The sequence below is a fragment of the Nematostella vectensis genome, chromosome 10 (assembly GCF_932526225.1).
Source record: "Nematostella vectensis chromosome 10, jaNemVect1.1, whole genome shotgun sequence".
NCBI classification, from domain to species: Eukaryota; Metazoa; Cnidaria; class Anthozoa; order Actiniaria; family Edwardsiidae; genus Nematostella; species Nematostella vectensis.
Window position 1 is genome coordinate 12,753,484 of NC_064043.1, and position 21,310 is coordinate 12,774,793.

At 39.8% G+C, this 21,310-nt stretch overlaps 1 protein-coding gene across 3 annotated transcripts in view; it reads left to right on the forward strand.

The window, feature by feature from the left end:
• LOC5512551 overlaps positions 1–20,033 on the forward strand; it is a 24,347-nt gene extending 4,314 nt beyond the window's left edge. The window contains exons 1-7 of one of the 3 annotated variants that reach the window (XM_048733754.1): positions 279–400; positions 1,828–1,952; positions 2,290–2,504; positions 2,774–2,897; positions 3,282–3,431; positions 3,877–4,129; positions 19,192–20,033. In XM_048733754.1, coding sequence (XP_048589711.1) covers positions 393–400; positions 1,828–1,952; positions 2,290–2,504; positions 2,774–2,897; positions 3,282–3,431; positions 3,877–4,129; positions 19,192–19,504 — 1,188 coding nt within the window. In that variant the 5' untranslated portion in view covers positions 279–392 and the 3' untranslated portion in view covers positions 19,505–20,033. Of the gene's footprint in view, positions 1–278; positions 401–1,827; positions 1,953–2,289; positions 2,505–2,773; positions 2,898–3,281; positions 3,432–3,876; positions 4,130–4,253; positions 5,111–19,191 lie in introns of those variants that run through there. The other 2 variants (XM_048733753.1, XM_048733755.1) reach the window with 2 other exon arrangements.
• Positions 20,034–21,310: the final 1,277 nt, after the last annotated feature.

Genomic DNA, 21,310 nt, shown 5'->3' on the forward strand with positions numbered 1-21,310 from the left:
GTGAATTTCACCAGCTCTTACGACAATAAAGCAAACTCTCGAAAGTTCAATCTTAATGTACTGCAAACTGTAAATAAATGACCTTTTAAGCTTACAACAATTTTGTTAAGTTTAAATTTTACAAAAAAAATGCTTTTAAAACTGAGTTTGTTTGATCTCAAGTTAATATGAGGATCATTATTTCACACAAACATAATCTGTTGGTAGCCAGGTTATTTGAAATGATCCTCAATAGCCGTGACCAATCACTTGCTTTCTGTTGTTTTCTGTTGCGTGGGCAATTAAAAAGCAAAACACACGAAAATAATATAAAGATGACGCCTTCGACCTTCGAGTAAGTTTTTATGATATCGTTATTGCGTGAAGGTATCTAAGGGGAGAACAGAGAAAAAATGAACTCGTAAGTAATGCCCAAGAGCTTTTAGTCTTGGATATAGGTCATGAATTGTTTGACAAATAGATATTTATTCTTGTTATTGGCAAGTAATCCACCTTGCCATCAGAAACTTGTTAGAAACTGAGTAAGGACCAACTAGAAGGCGCGGAGCCAGGAATTTTTTTTTTACCTTTTTTAAGGAAAAAAGATAGCACTGAACACTGTCGCCTCAATGAAGACATACGACTCATACTTAACGTATGCACTCACATTTTGTCTTTTTTACGTTTTTTTGGCTTATGTTTCATTACGGAATAAGTTGAGGCACGAAGGAGTTGGATTCAAGATTGAGAACTTTGCGAAAAACAAATCACTTGGAGTAAAGCAAGAAGTTCGATTTGTCGGAGGCGTTCAAATTGCCGCGATAAAACTATACTTCAACATAATAAAATCGGACGGAAAACTTGTTAAACTCCATCCACAAAGTGGCCTTCAGATCTTTCGGAAAATGAGATTTGCTATCGAAGGCTTCTTTTTCAATCCTTAATTCACGGAATTACGAGGAAAATAAAGAGGAAACAGAGGTGAAGAGAAAAAATAATAAAAGTATTGCACAAAAGACAAGCCCTTTATTAATTATTTGAAGGGGAAGACTATGGAAACATTAACTAATATATTATTTATACATATCTTTTGCTTTCGCTAGAATTTATATGCAAAAAACGAAAATATTCTAAAGTAAAAATATTCTGAATCGCAATGCAATTATATTCGGACTAAAAACTTTCGGATGTATCGTTTTTTCAAAATGTTATTCGTTCAAGCACTTTTAATTACGAAAGCCATCGGAAAGCTTTTTAGCTGTCGGCAGTATCAAATAAGAGACAGAATATTTGCCAGTGCAACATTTAAACTGCATCTTTTGTAGCTATACAAGTTTTTGTATCTCATTTTAGGGAAATGTAAGTTTTAAACCCTTGGGAAAGACTGGATTCCTGTTTGCAAAGTTTTTATCCTTTCATTTGATCATATTGAGTTGTTTGGAAAACCAAACATTTAAAAATAATTTCCTAGTAGACATTTGGTGATTAGAACCTTGTTTTCGTATTTGCTTGCCGCAACCTTTTTTTGGAATAATAATAATAATCGTAATCATAATAATGATAGTGATAATAATAATAATAATAATAATAATAATAATAATAATAATAATAATAATAATAAAAATAATAATAATAATAATAATAATGATAGTGATAATAATAATAATAATAATAATAATAATAATAATAATAATAATAATAATAATAATAATAATAATAATAATAATAATAATAATAATAATAATAATAATAATAATAATAATAATAATAATAATAATAATAATCGTTTAAGCTATTTTTGAATTTGAAATGTGTTCACTTTTAAATGTTTTTTTCTTCTAATAACAGGTTTGAAATGCTAAAGATAATTACACACTCTATACTGGTGCTTCTATCAGCTGCCGCCTGTGCCGCAAACGGGACATGCGAAGAGCCACGACGCAGAAATACTTTCTTCAAGCTGAAGCATAAAGGTCAGGACCCATCATCGTGTCGTATTCGCCATTCTTACATTGCGCGGGGGATTGAGCCGAGTTTATAAGCGAACAGCATGCTGGGACGATTTTAGGGGACGCAACACAGCATTTTACACATTGACACTCGACCCTCGACAATTACCTACACTACTAAACAGTAAAATCTCACTCGGGGCCGTTCTGGATTATTCAAGCTAAGCGGCGCTTGTGCAGGATTGACTGCCTAAACAGGGGCTGCAGGCCACCCTAAGAAGTGAGACTAAATTTTCCCACGGGGTGGGAAAATGCCTTTTTCTGATATAACTGTGTGACATTTCTTGTTCATCTACGGTAGACCGCATGTTGATCGATCACGTGATATCCTCCCATGACGTCACAAATCCAATCCATTGTTCGATGGAGTGCTTGTCCAATCAGCGCTGCGTCTCCTTCAACTTGAAAAAGCAGATCACGCCACCACACGTGTGCGAACTGAACAACCAATCAGCAGTTGCGGTGCCAATGGCTCTGGTCAACAAGACTGACAGTGATTACTTTGATAATAGAGATGTAAGTACTTTGAGGCTCCATTGAACAAACGCAAGACAAACAAAAATACACACATGGATGTATAATGGCTGCCTGTCTCTAGATGTGTCAGCAAAAGCAACGAACAAAAGATATGGATAATAAAAAACACAGAAGGCGTCTTAAACGTATCTTATTATTTGACTCTTGCTTTTTCTTTCTTGTCTTCCCCTCTTTTTTTAAGGATTTTTGAGGGGGAAGGGGGAGGGGGTTTCTATTGGTCCCGTGGATATCTTTATCTTCCTTCGTAGGATTTAGCGTGTGCTTCATTCCCCTGTGCCAACGGTGGAACGTGCTCCGACTCATGTGATCTTGGTAGTTTTCACTGCACATGCGCACCAGGGTTTGCGGGAGGAATGTGCCGTATATGGGAAGGTAAGTTTTTTTTTTCTACAGTATTCTAAGCTTTATTACATAGCTCTTAGTTATCTTTTCAACAAGTTTTCCATCCAAACTAATATGTTGCATGGATGCTCTTTCTTAAAGTAAAGCCGAATGACCTATTTAATTTTTTTAACAAATTCAATGGTCCATCATAATGCAGAAGAAATAAGAGATTTGAGGGCATATTGCCCAAAAACATAATCATAGTTTGTTAAGAAAGCTTCCGAAAAATGCAGGAACTTGAGTTCGAAGGAGAAAATAATAAAAAAATTTCCTTTGGGTGCATCGGACGTACTTTCCCTTTAGATCTTTCTAGCATTCTTTAAATCCCTCGAGTCACACGTGCTAAAATGCGTGACTGGATTATTGTTTCAGGGTGGAATGGCTCTAGTGCCCAGACCCCGGGACGCTCATGCCTACAGTTGAAAGAAATGGGTTTCGCTAGGGGCGACGGAAAGTACTGGATCCGACCAAAACTTGAAATTCAACCTTTCACTGTGGTCTGTGAAATGACGACCGATGGAGGTGAGTCGTGGGAGGCACGAATCTAAAAGGGTTACGCAGTGTGCGCGCGCATCTCTCTTGCTCGCCAAAAAGTAGGTCATTTTAGGGCGCGTTTTTTCCTATCTTTCTGGAATGGGAATGGTTGGTAGAGAATGTTCAGAATAGCATTCGAGTCATTGTTCTACAAGTAGCAGAATGGGTGGAATGACCTTCATTCCTTTCCGGAATGGGAACGCAGGATAAAGGAACGCTCGTTTTTAATCATTCACATAGTCATTTATTCATTAATCATTCACATTCCGGAATCACGAGTAAAAACATGCGCTCTTAGAAGGAAATGTGGGAAGGGAAGGGGTGGGAATTTGAAACTCGCAACTTGTCGCCCGGAAATTGCAAAATGTTAGGTACCTGGTTGTTTGAGATTTTTTTTCTTGACGTTTCTCTATTTTTCTTTTTTTTGCATCAGGTGGATGGACCCAGTTGAAGGAGTTTGTTTATGGTTTAACAACATTGTTCACAACTATGGAAAGGACGCCCAATTACACTAGAATCACAGAAAACATTGCTCATGAAGATCTGCTCGTCACAACTAGTGGGCTTGCAAATCTTCAGAAAGACATTGGCTTCGATCAATTGCGCTTCTATTGCCGCAAGCAGGCTGTCAACAGGACAGTCCATATAACGACAAACAAAGACGAGAAAGGACGACAGGCTATAAGGTAAAGATGCGGCCTAAATCTTCTCAAATTTTTGAGCGACCAACCGGCTTGTATAAGATGAATGGCTAACAGAAAAGAAATATTTCCAGATGCTTATGACTTTTTGGTGTGTGTCAATTTTCAGGTGTCTTCTGGAGACGCCAGATCCCCGGACAGTTGCCTGTCGCTCGTTTACTCGTCTCCCTGACGACGACTCCATCTTGACCCAAAACTGTGACAAGTGGGGCAACAACTGCCCTAACACCCCCTGCAACCACTGGGGACACACAGGTTTCAACGGAAACTTAAGAGTCTATTGTCGACTAGCCTTTTATAAAGACAGTGACGGTATAGTCCGAACGTTTGGTGTCCTTCCCGCGAGAAATGAACTGTGGTGTGATGACCATAGACACGATAATCTTAGACATGGCGATAAGTTCTCGATCTACGCAAGATAAGTCTTTTCTAATATTCAAATTTTCGAATAGGCGCCCCTTTAGTTCTTTACTTTATGCTAACGAGTCTTGAACGTGAAGCGAGGGTCAGGTGTTATTTATAGGCTTAGCATCACTCTACACGACCAGTCCCCAGAGCTCTTTGTGCTCTTTCTTGCCTCAAACACAGGTATCCCGAGGTATGCCGAGTATCGACGAGGCTGACTCAACTTCATTTCCTAAGGGGGAGTTATTGCAACGGGATGCACACCTCCTACATAAGTCATATGTATGATATGCATGATATGTATGATATGAAAGCATAGCACTTTTTGGCCGCCAGGGGTGGACTACGCATCCCCCTGTGTAAAATTCAATGTCAATTTATTATACTTTCAAATTTATATTTAATTCAACTTTATCTATCTGGATATCGATCTAGACTTTGAGCATGATCAAGTTCGAGCTAGTTTGATTTGGCGTACAAAAGTATCTATGATTATTATGTCTGCATGATCACAAATGTACAGTATCTAATGGATTAATAAAAATTTTGTTACAACTCAAAGAAGTCGTGTTGAAGTACGTACATTCATTAGGGCAGCATTAGCAACACTGCAGAGAGCGCTTGTACACTTCAAATATTGAAGGACTGGTCAAAACATCAAGACAAGGAAGAAACCATAATACATAGTCCCGTTCACCCCCCTGAGCGTCCCAGTAGCTTTTGTTCCCCTCCTGCCTTCCCGACCGTTCTTTATCCGAAATCCGGTCCCCACTAGGGACGAAATATTTACTTGAAGGGGGGATGGGGAGGGGGGGGGGGGGGGGGGAGGCTGGTATGAGAATTCCAAAAGCAAGAACAAATATACGTTGAAACTGAAATACCCACTATAAGGCCAATGGTTCAACAAAAAAGAATTTGTGCACCCCCCCCCCCCCCCCAAATAATAATAATAATGGTCCGACCGTTAGTTTCAGTTTCACTTTCAGTTTATTTTTAGTCATTGGAAGTACATATTTTGAATTAAAGGTGATAAAACACGCATCTACAGAGTGTGGCAAGGAGGCCCGTAGGAAACCACAATGCGTATGTGAGACAGACCTCCTACATCTGTCGTTCCTGGTAACTAAATAATCCCTACAGATTTAATTCGCACACATTTAGAGCGTAGCGCACGGCTGCCGATCACTGTTACGATCTTTCGAAATCGAAAAAATCGCATTAAAGCGACAACAGAAAAGAAAAAGGATTCGACCCGAACTAAATTTTTTGATCATCTCAAAGGCCATTATTCGTGTCCAATGTGACGACGATAATTTCTGACCAAAAAAAGTCGTTGCCTTACCGTGAGTCGTCCGGTTCAAACTCTAGCTGAAGACCACTACCAGTCATCATACGGGTGTACATCTCATCCACACGCCTGCTCTGCTCGTCTGTGAAATAGTTACGCAAGTCACCCCCCCCCCCCCCCCCCCCCCTTGCGTTTGAACTTAAAACCAGGCTTAAAATCGGGCCTTTATTTTAGGTAGAATTGCTCTCCGTCTTTCATGGCATCAGAGGTTGTCTGACGAACGATCCTTGCAATTACCTCCTCAGATGGCGATCTTCCGACAAATGACACAATTTGACGAACAGTGCTTGGTAAATCCTAAGACAGTAAACCGTGAAAAAGCTTGTAAGATTTAAGCCATAGAATACAGTATTCATAAATGAATCTCCATCTGACGTCTTGAAAAATGTCCCTGTTTATGTTGGGTAGGCCATTACTTTTTACGATAATTTATGAGTTTCATGTTGAAAAATAAAGTCGAAGATCTAAAACAAGAAGATGAGGTGTTTTATCTTATTTCTACAAGAATAAAGCGATAACAGCCTGGCGTTTTTTTATTATTTTCTGTGTGCTCGCAAGTCAAAGAGGATTTGGCCCCTGCCATGACGTCAAAGCCCTACTGAACCAATCAAGATCATTCAAGACTGTGTATTATGCATTAATGGCCTTCTTGTCGATGGTGGCGAGCATCGCTATATTAAATAATTGTAAATAAAACGGCATTACTAAAAAGAGGAACCAGCGGAACCAGTATATTTCGTTTAGTTATAGGGGTAGTGATGTCATACTAGGATCACCATTTATTTACTTTCTAATCTGCAAAAAACGTTGAAAGTTGAAAGTTCCGAATAAGAAAAAAAAATCCTTGTTTAGAAGCGCGTCTTGTTAGTAGCGTTGTCCATAGTGTCCTGTTAGAGATAACGCCAAATATCATACTGTAATGCTGCAAGCGTGCAGAGGGCACGATTATAATTTCTTTTTAGATGTACATGTGCTGAATGAATACAATCAAAATCCAATCTGAAACAATTGTAAGTAATTTTAAAGTACTTTAAAGTACTTTGAAGATTTCAAAACAATTCAAAATTTAAGATCTGGCCACCACACACCGGGATATCTAGAAATATTATGCAATTATAGCCTAGCAAAGATTGCCGTTGTCAATCAAAACTTTAGATAACATCGCCTTACGTAAGGTATAGGGATTGTACGGAGCCCGGGAAGTGCCATTGTAGATCGCACTTTTTTTTTTTGGATCGTGTTCATTTATTAGGGGATCGCGCGTACATTTTTGGGGATCACGCTAATTTTTTATTTTTTTTTTGATCGCGTACACATTTTTTTCTCGACTATTTTCCCGACTTTTTTCTCGACTTTTTTCCCGACTTTTTTCAATGAATACAATGAATACGATTTAACTTCGTTCTAATCTCTATAGAAATCCGAATCCAGTTTATTTTTTCTCTCTTTCGAAACGTGACTGGTGGTTTGTCTTAATACTTTCCTTTGTATTGCCACTACCGACGTTGATCAGTAACAGGTTCTGTCAGTAGGTAAAGGCGATAATAGCGGCGATTGATAATTCAATTGGCTTAATAGCTTTAGGACCAATCGGCGTACTGTAATGTACGTACCATGCACAAAACGCAAGGCGAGGCGATTAAACATTCCGTTGTGACTTCAGTAATGGCAAGTGCGCTACGTTTTTTCACCCATATTTGACATTCATTCATATGCAATTTGACATCCCTATCCCTATAACTAAGCGGAATATACTGGTTCCGCCGGTTCCGCCGGTTCAGCTTTTTAGTAATGCCGTCAAATGTTAGTAACTTGGTGCATATCTGAAGGCAATCCATACAAGTCTTATGCATTGTGCTTCTAATGAAGCCAGAGTACTACATGACCACTGCCGGACTGGTAGCACCAGCGGGTGTAAATACCAGAAAGACAAAGCAGACCACACCAATACATTTAAGCACGGATCACTGATCTGCCATTGGAGATACTGGCCAAGGTGAAGCCAGTCGGCTGGAGAAATGCCTACATGGCAAAACACAGAACCAGAATGTTTGTTTAAAATGCAATGATTTGTCAGCAAGTGCCCAAAGAGGTGTATGTCGGCAGGGATATTCTGGAATTGGGCTTGTATGATGCTGTATGTAATTTTAACATGGGGTACAGCTCTGTACTAATACTGTTGGAAGCCCTAAAAATTCCTGCCGGCAAATATACAGAAGCAGGCTGTGGCCTTGAGGATCTTTCTAGAGTTTGGCTTGAAGGGTATAAAAGTAAGAACACATCTAAAACAAGGAGAAAGGTCCAGGGTAATTGTTTTGGTTCATTGCATGCATATGTTGTACTAGAACATTTCCTGAGAGTTTGGTGTATATTGATAAAAAAATATTTATATATTAATATTTATATGTTATCACTGTTTGACTGGAGACCATGATTCCAGGGTAATGAAGCCCCTCCCCCCTGGTTGCCAAAGCAACACAATGTTTTGTCAAGTATGTTACTAAATTTCTCTGACCACATAGGTTGAATATATGTTGGTTAAAATTTATTCTAGTGCTTTAAAAAAAATTTCACCCCTTAGGGTATCATACCAAGATATTGAAATGATCCTCGATAGCCTTGACCAATCACTTCGCGCGCTTTCTGTTGTTTTCTGTTGCGTGTGCAATTAAAATATAATAAAAAAATATACAATATATAAATATATTATATTAATATAAAGATGACGCATTCGAACTTTGAGTAAGTTTTTATGATATCGTTTTTGCGTGGAGGTATCTATCATACGAGGGGAGCGACAGAGAAAAAATGAACTCGTAAGTAATGCCCAAGAGCTTATAGTCTTCGATATAGGTCATGAATTGTTTGACAACTAGATATTTATTCTTGTAATTGGCAAGTAATCCTCCTTGCCATCAGAAACTTGTTAGAAACTGTGTAAGGACCAACTAGAAGGCGCAGAGCCAGGGAATTTTTTTTTTACCTTTTTTAAGAAAAATAAATAGCACTAAACACTGTGCCTCAATGAAGACATACGACTCATACTTAACGTACGCACTCACATTTTGTCTTTTTCACGTTTTTTGGCTTATGTTTCATTACGTAATAAATTGAGGCACGAAGGAGTTGGATTCAAGATTTAGAACTTTGCGAAAAACAGTAACTTGGGGTAAAGCTAGAAGTTCGATTTGTCGGAGGCGTTCAAATTGCCGCGATAAAACTATACTTCAACATAATAAAATCGGACGGAAAACTTGTTTAACAAGGACCCGCACTATAAAAAGGTCCTGGACCAGGTCCACGAAAGGCTCAGTTGTCAGTAAACTTCCAAGCGGTGCGGAGCTCCGGAGTTCGGTCAAGCGTGTCTTGTTTGCCCACGAGGAGCGAAACCCAAACTCATCTTTTCAAGCGCTTTTCTTCTCATTTGCTCGGTTTATTTTCTCTTAGCTACTGACAATGAATAACCCACCAAAAAAGCAGGAATGTGCAGTAAAAATTAGTTCAAATTATTAACGTTAACAGAACTAAAAAGTCTCACTATTGGCGAAATGTTACGGCGTCATGTCATCTTGAAGTCTGAATTTTATTCAGCCGCAAGGGGGCGGAGCCTAGCCTTTTTATAGTGCGGGTCCTTGTTAAAAATCCATCCACGAGGGGCCTTAGATCGTTCGGAAAAAGGGGATTTGCTACCAAAAGTTTCTACTGCTTTTTCGATCCTTAGTTCCCGGAATTACGAGGATAATAAAGAGGAAACAAGTGGTGCAGAGAAAAAAAATAAAATTATTGCAAAAAAAAAACAAGCCCTTTATTAATTATTTGAAAGAGAAGACTCTGGAAACATTAACTAATATATTATTAATACATCTTTTGCTGACATAGAATTTATATGCAAGTAACGTAAACATTCAAAAGTAAAAATATGTAATGCAATTATATTCGGAATAAAAACTTTCAGACGTATCGTTTTACCAAAATGTTATTCGTTCAAGTATTTTCAATTACGAAAGCCATCAGAAAGCTTTTTAGCTGTCAGCAGTATCATATAAGAGACAGAATATTTACCAGTGGAAAATTTAAACTGCATCTTTTGTAGCTATACAAGTTTTTGAATTTCCTTTTAGGGAAATGTAAGTTTTAAACCCTTGGGAAAGACTGGATTCCTGTTTGCAAAGTTTTTTATCCTTTCATTTGATCATATTGAGTTTTTTGGAAAACCAGACAATAAAATAATTTCCTAGTAGACATTTGATAATAATAATAATAATAAAAAAAAAATAATAATAATAATAATAATAATAACAATAACAATAACAATAACAATAACAATAACAATAACAATAACAATAACAATAACAATAACAATAACAATAACAATAACAATAACAATAACAATAACAATAACAATAACAATAACAATAACAATAACAATAACAATAACAATAACAATAACAATAACAATAACAATAACAATAACAATAACAATAACAATAACAATAACAATAACAATAACAATAACAATAACAATAACAATAACAATAACAATAACAATAATAATAATAATAATAATAATAATAACAATAATAATAATAATAATAATAATAATAATAATAATAATAATAATAATAATAATAATAATAATAATAATAATAATAATAATAATAATAATAATAATAATAATAATAATTCTCTACAATCACATTTTTTGACATTAAAAAATAGTTTGAACACTACTGATGAATTCAATAAGAATGATAACCATGTGTAAAAATAATTTAAAAGCAATAATAATAATAATAATAATAATAATAATAATAATAATAATAATAATAATAATAATAATAATAATAATAATAATAATAATAATAATAATAATAATACGCTACGACCGCTAATTGCGTGCTGTATGCAGTCGTAGCGGCTTTGTTGGTTTTGAAGGGATGGAAGAAAGAAAGAACTGATCGTCCACACACCCGCGAGGAAAAGAGAGATAGGTTTAAAGAAAGATATCTGGAGGATGTTAAACAAATGAGAAAAAATACTGGCAAGAGAGGAACTGGACCGGATCAAGGAAAATAGGAAGCTAACCAGAAGAGGAAAGAGAAACCGAGCCCTGCTGGTTAAGGAGTGCAAATTAATATCAGTGGCCTCCCTAGTAAGCTTCATCGAAAAGCACAAATCCCTACTGAGGAAGCTAAAAGGACGGTTTGGTAAAAGGCGGAAGTATGAGGAGGTTAGAGCCTTAAATCGACAGTTCCTGGAGAACCCTGGACGCGTCTATGCCAGTTTCAACCAGATAGCAGCTACGGACCCTGATAATGATTGCCCCAAGTACAAAGCGCCTGAGAAGGCTGGTCAAGGTTTAGAAAGAGCGGAGAAGTTTTCTGACATCAGAGAGGCTGAGAGGTTCTGGAGAGACCTGTGGGAGAACCAAGGAACGGGAAACGAAGATGCAGACTGGCTGGAGGAGATAGAGGAAGCAATAGACCAATGCGTCCCTCCACCATCAAGCGAAGATTGGGAGCTGACAACCAAGGAGGCAGTGAAAGTGATTTTAAAGAAGAGAAACTGGAGCGCGCCTGGACCTGACAGAATAGCCAACTTTTGGTGGAAGCGCGCAGACACCCTACACTGTAGCATCCGACTGGCCTTTAAAGCAATCTCAAAAGCTACATGCAAGTACCCAAAATGGTTCTCGGAGGGAAAAACAAGTCTTATTCCCAAAGCTGGCAACTTCACAAGTGAGAATCACATGCCTGAATACAATCTATAAATGGTTCACTGCTCTTGTACTAGAGTCGATGGATCAGCACGTAGATACGTATGAGCTCATGGAAGATCAACAACGAGGAGCTAGAGCTGATGGCAGCGGTACAACTGACAACCTGATGATCGACCGCACTGTGACACTTGATTGCCATTGGCACAGGCGAAACTTGAGCACTGCCTGGATCGATGTGCGAAAGGCCTACGATTCGGTAGATCATGCGTGGCTGAAGAGAGTGGTGAAGACTCACAAGTTCCCAACCTGGATCTGTGAGGTCATAAAGAGGCTGTGTGATAGTTGGAACACTAGAATAATGGTGAACACCGAAAGAGGCAGGGAAACATCACAAACGATCCACTTTAATCGGGGTCTCCCCCAAGGGGACGCTTTGTGCACTCGCCTGTTCACCTTATGCCTCAACCCAGTAGCATGGAAACTGGCCTCGACAGAGGGCTACAAGATGTCAAAGCCCATCTGTGCAAAGATCACCAGTTTACTTTACATTGACGATCTTAAAGTGTATGCTGCGTCTGAGGCAAAGCTGAACAGAGTCCTGAAAATGACAAGAGAAGCGATGAGCGACATCGGTCTTGAATGGAACCCAAAGAAGTGCAACGTGCTACACGTGAAGAGAGGATTACATACCTATAACGACAAGGGAAGCAGAGTGGGTGATCTAAACATCAGAGACCTCGAGGAGGATGCGCACTTCCGCTTCCTAGGAGCACCCGAACAGATACTCCAAGATGAGAAGGCAGCATTGGATTCTGCGGCTAGCACATATCTCAAGAGACTCTTAATAATCTGGTCGAGCCCGCTATCTGATAGTAACAGGGTGAAAGCGTCAAACCAGCTCGCACTTCCAGTGCTGTCATACCTAAGGTGGTCGATGCATTGACAGACTTGAGAGAGATAGAAAGAAAGGCAAGGAAAATAATGAGTGAAAATGGCGGGAAACACCCACTTGGATCAACAGCCCTCATATACCTCCCGAGGGCGGGCGGTCGAGACGGAATACAAGAACACAAAAATCAAGACGGCCCTGAAACTATACTCCAATCGAGATGCAAGCATGGAAGTGGTTAGACGCTTTGAGGAGCTATCGTCTACCAAGGGTCACCAGTCCCTGGTAAAGGAGGCCAAAAAATATGCAAGTGAACTTGCCCTATCACTCGAGCTCACATATCCAGAGCCCACTTGTTTTGGAGAAGACGGAAAAACCATCGCCACAAAAATGATTGGCTCCACATTACGGAAGATAGCTGACGGAGCAAGGCAAAGCAAGATGGAAGAAGAAAAATGGCAAGGAAAGTTACTCAAGAGCAGATGGGAAGATGAGGATCTGGATAGACCAGGCTGCTTCGCGTGGATGAGAGAATGGCGAGATGGCCCAACCCACACCATTGCAAGCATGGTGAAGATGTACGAGCAGCAAGTTCCAACCAAGCTCTACTCGGTTAGGAAAACCTAAACCTCGCCAGCTGATGACATTATGTGTAAATTGTGCGGTACAACTGCAGATAGCTTGGCCCATGTTCTCGCGGGCTGCCCAGCTCTCGCCCAAAGCAAGTACCTAGCACGACATAACGCAGCACTACAGATCCCCTTCTTTGAGAAGCTGAAAGATCTGAAGCTGATAGAAGCAACTCCTCCATGGTACTCTACTATGGTACCGAAGCCCACCTACGAATCCCAGAATGCCAAGGCATTCTGGGACGTCCCAATGTTTGCAGAACACACTCATGTACGACAGAACAGGATTGACGCCCGCATTATAGTTAATAAGCCAAATTCTAGCGATTCTAGCGATTGAGATGGCGTGCCCGTGGATGGAGAACAGAAGGAAGAAAGATGAGGAGAAAACGATGAAGTATGGCCCGCTGAGATGGGAGCTGAAGCAACAGTACCCCGGCTATAGCATCAAGCAACACAACATCGTGACGGACGCGCTGGGAGGTTGGTCCCAAGAAGTGAACAGCTCGACGAGAGAGATATTCGGCGTGCGTGGCCGTGATGTCCTAAAGAAGATGCAGAAAGCAGTGCTCTCAAGTTCGTTAAATATTGCAAGGACGCTGAAAGTGCTAACAAGATAAACAGTCGTACTGAACTCTATAGAGATTGAACTGTTGAACTGTTTATTGATTAATTTTTACATTTCTTAATTTTATGTTATACCTAGAATTTTGAAAGGGGGATTCTGAGATACAGTTTGGGTTACGCTTGCGCCCCTCTCTGTATATAGGCTGACATACATATGTTGTACAACTGTAATAATAATAATAATAATAATAATAATAATAATAATAATAATAATAATAATAATAATAATAATAATAATAATAATAATAATAATAATAATAATAATAATAATAATAATAATAATAATAATAATAATAATAATAATAATAATGATGATGTTGATGATGATGATGATGATGATGATGATGATGATGATGATGGTGATGGTGATGGTGATGGTGATGGTGACGTCAATAAAAACTGTCGAAGTATTCGTTTACGCTATTTGTATTTGAAATGAGTTCACTTTTAAATGTTTTTTTTTCTTATTACAGGTTTGAAATGCTGAAGATAATTACACACTCTATACTGGTGTTTCTATCAGCTGTCGCCTGTGCCGCAGACGGGACATGCGAAGAGCCACGACGCAGAAATGCTTTCTTCAAGCTGAAGTATAAAGGTCAGGACCCGTCATCGTGTCGTATTCGCCATTCTTACATTGCGCGGGGGATTGAGCCGAGCTTATAAGCGAACAGCATGCTGGGACGATTTTAGGGGACTCAACACAGCATTTTACACATTGACACTCGACCCTCGACAATTACCTACACTACTAAACAGTAAAAATCTCACTCGGGGCCGTTCTGGATTATTCAAGCTAAGCGGCGCTTGCGCAAGATTAACTGCCTTAACAGGGGCCGCAGGCCACCCTAAAAAGTGAGGCTAAATTTTCCCACGGGGTGGGAAAAATGCCTTTTTCTGATATAACTGTGTGACATTTCTTGTTCATCTACGGTAGACCGCATGTTGATTGATCACGTAATATCCTCCCATGACGTCACTAGTCCAATCCATTGTTCGATGGAGTGCTTGTCGAATCATCGCTGCGCCTCCTTCAACTATAAAAAGCAGATCACGCCACCACACGTGTGCGAACTGAACAACCAATCAGCAGTTGCGGTGCCAATGGCTCTGGTCAACAAGACTGACAGCGATTACTTTGATAATAGAGATGTAAGTACTTTGAGGCTCCATTGAACAAACGCAAGACAAACAAAGATGCACACATGGATGTATAATGGATGCCTCTAGATTTGTCAGCAAAACAAAGACAAAAGGCTACGTGCATGATGTTGGTACCCACTTGAAAACGCGCCAATTTACGCTCGAAACTCTGGAATAATTACGCTTTCAAATCTTTTTTTTAAACAATATGTCAAGGCTGTTAGACAACGTCGTTCCAATAGAATGAAATATAAATTTTGCTTTTGGCTGACGCATATTTTGTTTAAGAACGTTTAAATTGAGCAAAAAGACAAAAGCGTGCGTAACATCAAGCCAGTTGCCTTACGAATAATTGGAAATAATGTACTTTATTAATGTCGTATTTAAAAGTCTATGGGATTGACATTACCATTAATATTTTGTTTTTTTGTGTAATATTTTTTTTCCGATAATAATTAAAAAAATATTGCGGATTTTCTAGGGCCTGACCATTTGTCCCCCTCTAATGTACACTTCACGAGAACTAAAAATTAAAATTGTATTTTCTAATGTTATTTTATTCATAAATCGTGTACAATAGAAATCGACATACGTTTGACTACGACTGTCAATAAAAATTTAGTCGTTTGATAGACTTGATTTCTTATAATAACTGATAAAGCGAGGCTTGACCATTTGTCCCCCTCACAAAATTATATTTTCACCAAAACTACTACCTTTACCCGGTGAAAACGCCCGCTACGGGCCCTCTAGCATTCTTTCTTGATGCCCGCTGACAGTACTTTAATGAAGGCCCGCTAGCGTCTTTTCAAATGTAGGCCCGCCACTTGCCCGCTGGCGGGCGTCTAAAGATATGCCCGCTAAACACCCGCTAGCGTGCCTTGACGAACGTCCGCTATTTGCCCGCTAACGTGTCTTCTGAGACAGGCCCGCTACTTGCCCGCTAGCGTGCCTTCCAAGACACGCCTGCTAGCATGCCTCGACAAACGCCCGCTACTTGCCAACTAGCGTGCCTTTCTAGTAAGGTGAAAGGAAATACAGCAAAATTTTGAGCCGTTTGTGCGGGCAAAACCGGAATCGGGCTAGCCGGGCCCTTTTAATAACTACTTGGCCTTTGACGCTTGCCTGCTCGGAAAACCGGGCGGGCAAAACTTAAACTTAAACTTTATTTTGTCAACAACATTACGGTACTTACACTATATAAATACATAACAAGGACACACAAAACGGATACACTACCAAACGGATAAGTTTACTCAAAAGTGAAGGTGCAACGGTACACTAATTAACTAAATTATATAATGCAAGTGGCACGTAATTCTGTGACATGCACAGGTAGGTTTCCGAAGTCCACGTACAAGGACGTTCAACATCAAATTTTGTGTGTTCTCTATTTTTATCAAGTAGTCCAGTCAATCTGTGGTTTCAGGTGGAACTAATTGCAATAGAATTTCTCTCAACGGATTTAGGGTTATAGAACGCTAAAACCGGGCCTCAATGACTTGTTGACAAGCGGGCTTATTGCGCGGTAGCGGGTGTAAAAACGGACGCCACCGGGCAAAATCTACGTTTGTTACGCCATCGGATAATAACCATGCACATAGCTAAAAAATGGATAAAAAAAAAACACCATGAAGGCGTCTTTAAACTATCTAATTATTAGACTCTTGCTTTTTCTTTCTTGTCTTCCCCTCTTTTTTAAGGATTTTTGAGGGGGAAGGGGGAGGGGGGTTTCTATTGGTCCCGTGGATATCTTTGTCTTCCTTCGTAGGCTCATCTTTTAGCGTGTGCTTCATTTCCCTGTGCCAACGGCGGAACGTGCTCCGACTCATGTGATCTTGGTAGTTTTCACTGCACATGCGCACCAGGGTTTGCGGGAGGAATGTGCCATATATGGGAAGGTTAGTTTATTTTCTACAGTTGTCATAGTTATTTTTTCAACAAGTTTTCCATTTAAACTAAAATGTTGCATGGATGCTCTTTCATAGGCCGAATGACCTATAAAAGTTTGTTACAAATTCAATGTCAAGTTTAAACCTTTCCGGCTATCATTATATCGCTTAGCCTGAGTATCAGGCGATGTTTGTTTTTTCAAATGTTGGAAAGGAAATATGAAAGTACGCCTAACACAAATACTAGACGCGACGCCTGCCGCCCCTTTTCATGCCACTGTCAAAATACGTGAGCTGTCAATTGTCCCAATGACTCGCGTGGTGGCACAATTTAATACCCAAATCAAATTATAAACAGCATTTTATGTAAAAACAAAAATACATTGGTGTCATATGCAAGGGTAATAATTTTAGCAACGACAAACCCCGGTGAGGGTAACTTTATGTTAAATGATTTGAAACGCAAAGATAGTTCACGGCTCAGGAGATTAACGATTTAAGTAAGTATATGACTGCAGATCCACACATTATAACAGAATATTCACATCACCAATTTACTACAGGTTTTTCCCTCTAAATAGACAAACCGCTGCTTGAACACAAATGCCATTATTTGATAAGCTTACTCAATCAACAACTCGAGGGAAGTGCCGCAAACAATCCCAAGCATTCTTCGTGCTCTCACAGACAAATTTCTCGAATATACGGCGCCTGGTCTGTCTAAAAATTTGATAGCTATTACTAATAATGTCCGTAGTATTAAGCAGCTTCTATGACATCCAGCGTCTTTGATATAACTAGTAGATCTTCGCTTCGAAAAACGATACTGATGAGAAATAAACACACGCAATGACCGGCCTGGGCAATACATTTGATAGCAGGCGGAATTTTTCTAAAGAAAATGAGTAGAGGAAAATACATTTTTTTTAATGTTATAGAAAACGATTGCTGCTAACGCAAGGTCAAAAGCACTTTTGGAGTCCGCCATTACTCTGAGAACGAGCAGTCGACGGGTTAGGGCACTATATATAGCTGAACCAATCAGCGCGTCCCATTCAAGTGCCTTTTTTTTACCAATCAGGAGCCATGCCGGAATCCGGCATGAGAACATGCGATTTGAACAGTACTTGTATCAGGCCCTTGTCTCGTTTCTCGCCGGCGCGATAGGAACATCCCCCCCTCGCTACGAGGCAAAATTCCATTGTCCTGTCATGTTTCGAAACTCCCCCTTCATAGGATTTTCTTTAGTCATAGTTTCGAGCTTGGCTACGTTTATATCCATCTATCTGACAATCTTCTCATTGCCATATTTTCTAGATGGCAATAGATACAAAATTGCTTTTTATTCAAGAATTCAGAAATAAGAGATTTGGGGGCACATTGTTTTTTACAAATTCATAATCAACGTTTGTTAATAAAGCTTCCGAAAAAAGCAGGAACTGGAGTTCGCAGGAGAAAACAATCCAATTTTTACTTTTGGGTGCATCGGACGTGATTTCGCTTTTAGAACTTTCTAGCATTTGCTAAATTCCTCCTAAGACAACCGCACTCCATTGAATTGAATCTAATAAATTACGACAATTACACCTGAAACCAACCCCCGCCCACCCATAAAAACTCCTTGGTATGGACCTGGAGTCGCACGTGCTGAAATGCGTAACTGGATTATTGTTTCAGGGTGGAATGGCTCTAGTGCCCAGACCCCGGGACGCTCATGCCTACAGTTGAAAGAGATGGGTTTCGCTAGGGGCGACGGAAAGTACTGGATCCGACCAAAACTTGCCATGCAACCTTTCACTGTGGTCTTTGAAATGACGACCGATGGAGGTGAGTCGTGGAAGGCACGAAACTAAGAGGGTACGCAGGGGGCTCGCATCCCCTATCACTCACCAAAAAGTGGGTCATTTAAAAAAGATTTGATATTAGGGAGGGACGTTTGAAGCTTGCAAACAGACCGAAATTACAAAATGTTTGTTACACGGTTTGTTTGAGATTTCCCTTGACGTTTTTTTTCCTTTTTGCTTCAGGTGGATGGACCCAGTTGAAGAATTTTGTTTATGGTTCAACAACATTCACAACTATGGAAACTACGTCTAATTACACTAGAATCACAGAAAACATTGTTCAAAAAGATCTGCTCGTCACAACTAGTGGGCTTGCAAATCTTAAGAAAGACATGGGCTTCGATCAATTGCGCTACTATTGTCGCAAGCAGGCTGTTAACAGGACAGTCCATATAATGACAAACAAAGACGAGAGAGGAAGACAGGCTATAAGGTAAAGATGCGGCTGAAACCTTTTCGGTTTTTTTTTTTTCGCTGGTATAAGATGAATGGCCTGCAGGAAAGAAATATTTCCAGATGCTCATGACTCTTTGGCTTGTGCCAATTTTCAGGTGTCTTCTGGAGACGCCAGATCCCCGGCCAGTTGCCTGTGGCTCGTTTACTTGTCTCCCTGACGACGACTCCATCTTGACCCAAAACTGTGACAAGTGGGGCAACAACTGCCCTAACACCCCCTGCAACCACTGGGGACACACAGGTTTTACCGGAAACTTGAGAGTCTATTGTCGACCAGGCTATTATAAAGACAGTGACGGTATAGTCCGAACGTTTGGTGTCCTTCCCGCGAGAAATGAACTGTGGTGTGATGACCATAGACACGATAATCTTAGACATGGCGATAAGTTCTCGATCTACGCAAGATAAGTCTTTTCTAATATTCAAATTTTCGAATAGGCGCCCCTTTAGTTCTTTACTTTATGCTAACGAGTCTTGAACGTGAAGCGAGGGTCAGGTGTTATTTATAGGCTTAGCATCACTCTACACGACCAGCCCCCAGAGCTTTTTGTGCTCTTTCTTGCCTCAAACACAGGTATCCCGAGGTATCCCGAGTATCGACGAGGCTGACTCAACTTCATTTCCTAAGGGGGAGTTATTGCAACGGGATGCACACCTCCTACATAAGTCATATGTATGATATGGAAAAAGCATAGCACTTTTTGGCCGCCAGGGGTGGACTACGCATCCCCCTGTGTAAAATTCAATGTCAATTTATTATACTTTCAAATTTATATTTAATTCAACTTTATCTATCTGGATATCGATCTAGACTTTGAGCATGATCAAGTTCGAGCTAGTTTGATTTGGCGTACAAAAGTATCTATGATTATTATGTCTGCATGATCACAAATGTACAGTATCTAATGGATTAATAAAAATTTTGTTACAACTCAAAGAAGTCGTGTTGAAGTACGTACATTCATTAGGGCAGCATTAGCAACACTGCAGAGAGCGCTTGTACACTTCAAATATTGAAGGACTGGTCAAAACATCAAGACAAGGAAGAAACCATAATACATAGTCCCGTTCACCCCCCTGAGCGTCCCGGTAGCTTTTGTTCCCCTCCTGCCTTCCCGACCGTTCTTTATCCGAAATCCGGTCCCCACTAGGGATGAAATATTTACTTGAGGGGGGGATGGGGAGGGGGGGGGGGGGGCTGGTATGAGAATTCCAAAAGCAAGAACAAATATACGTTGAAACTGAAATACCCACTATAAGGCCAATGGTTCAACAAAAAAGAATTTGTGCACCCCCCCCCCCCCCCCCAAATAATAATAATAATGGTTTGACCGTTAGTTTCAGTTTCACTTTCAGTTTATTTTTAGTCATTGGAAGTACATATTTTGAATTAAAGGTGATAATACACGCATCTACAGAGTGTGGCAAGGAGGCCCGTAGGAAACCACAATGCGTATGTGAGACAGACCTCCTACATCTGTCGTTCCTGGTAACTAAATAATCCCTATAGATTTAATTCGCACACATTTAGAGCGTAGCGCACGGCTGCCGATCACTGTAACGATCTTTCGAAATCGAAAAAATCGCATTAAAGCGACAACAGAAAAGAAAAAGGATTCGACCTGAACTAAATTTTTTGACCATCTCAAAGGCCATTATTCGTGTCCAATGTGACGACGATAATTTCTGACCAAAAAAAGTCGTTGCCTTACTGTAAGTCGTCCGGTTCAAACTCTAGCTGAAGATCACTACCAGTCATCCATACGCCTGCTCTGCTCATCGAAATAGTTACGCCAGTCACCCACCCCCCTTTGCGTATGAACTTAAAACCAGGCTTGAAATCGGGCCTTTATTTTAGGTAGAATTGCTCTCCGTCTTTCATGGCATCAAAGGTTGTCTGACGAACGATCCTTGCAATTACCTCCTCAGATGGCGATCTTCCGACAAATGACACAATTTGACGAACAGTGCTTGGTAAATCCTAAGACAGTAAACCGTGAAAAAGCTTGTAAGATTTAAGCCTTATAATGCAGTATTCATAAATGAATCTCCATCTGACCTCTTGAAAATTGTACTCTGTTTATGTTGGGTAGGCCATTACTTTTTACGATATTTTATGAGTTTCATGTTGAAAAATAAAGTCGAAGATCTAAAACAAGAAGATAAGGTGTTTTATCTTATTTCTACAAGAATAAAGCGATAACAGCCTGGCGT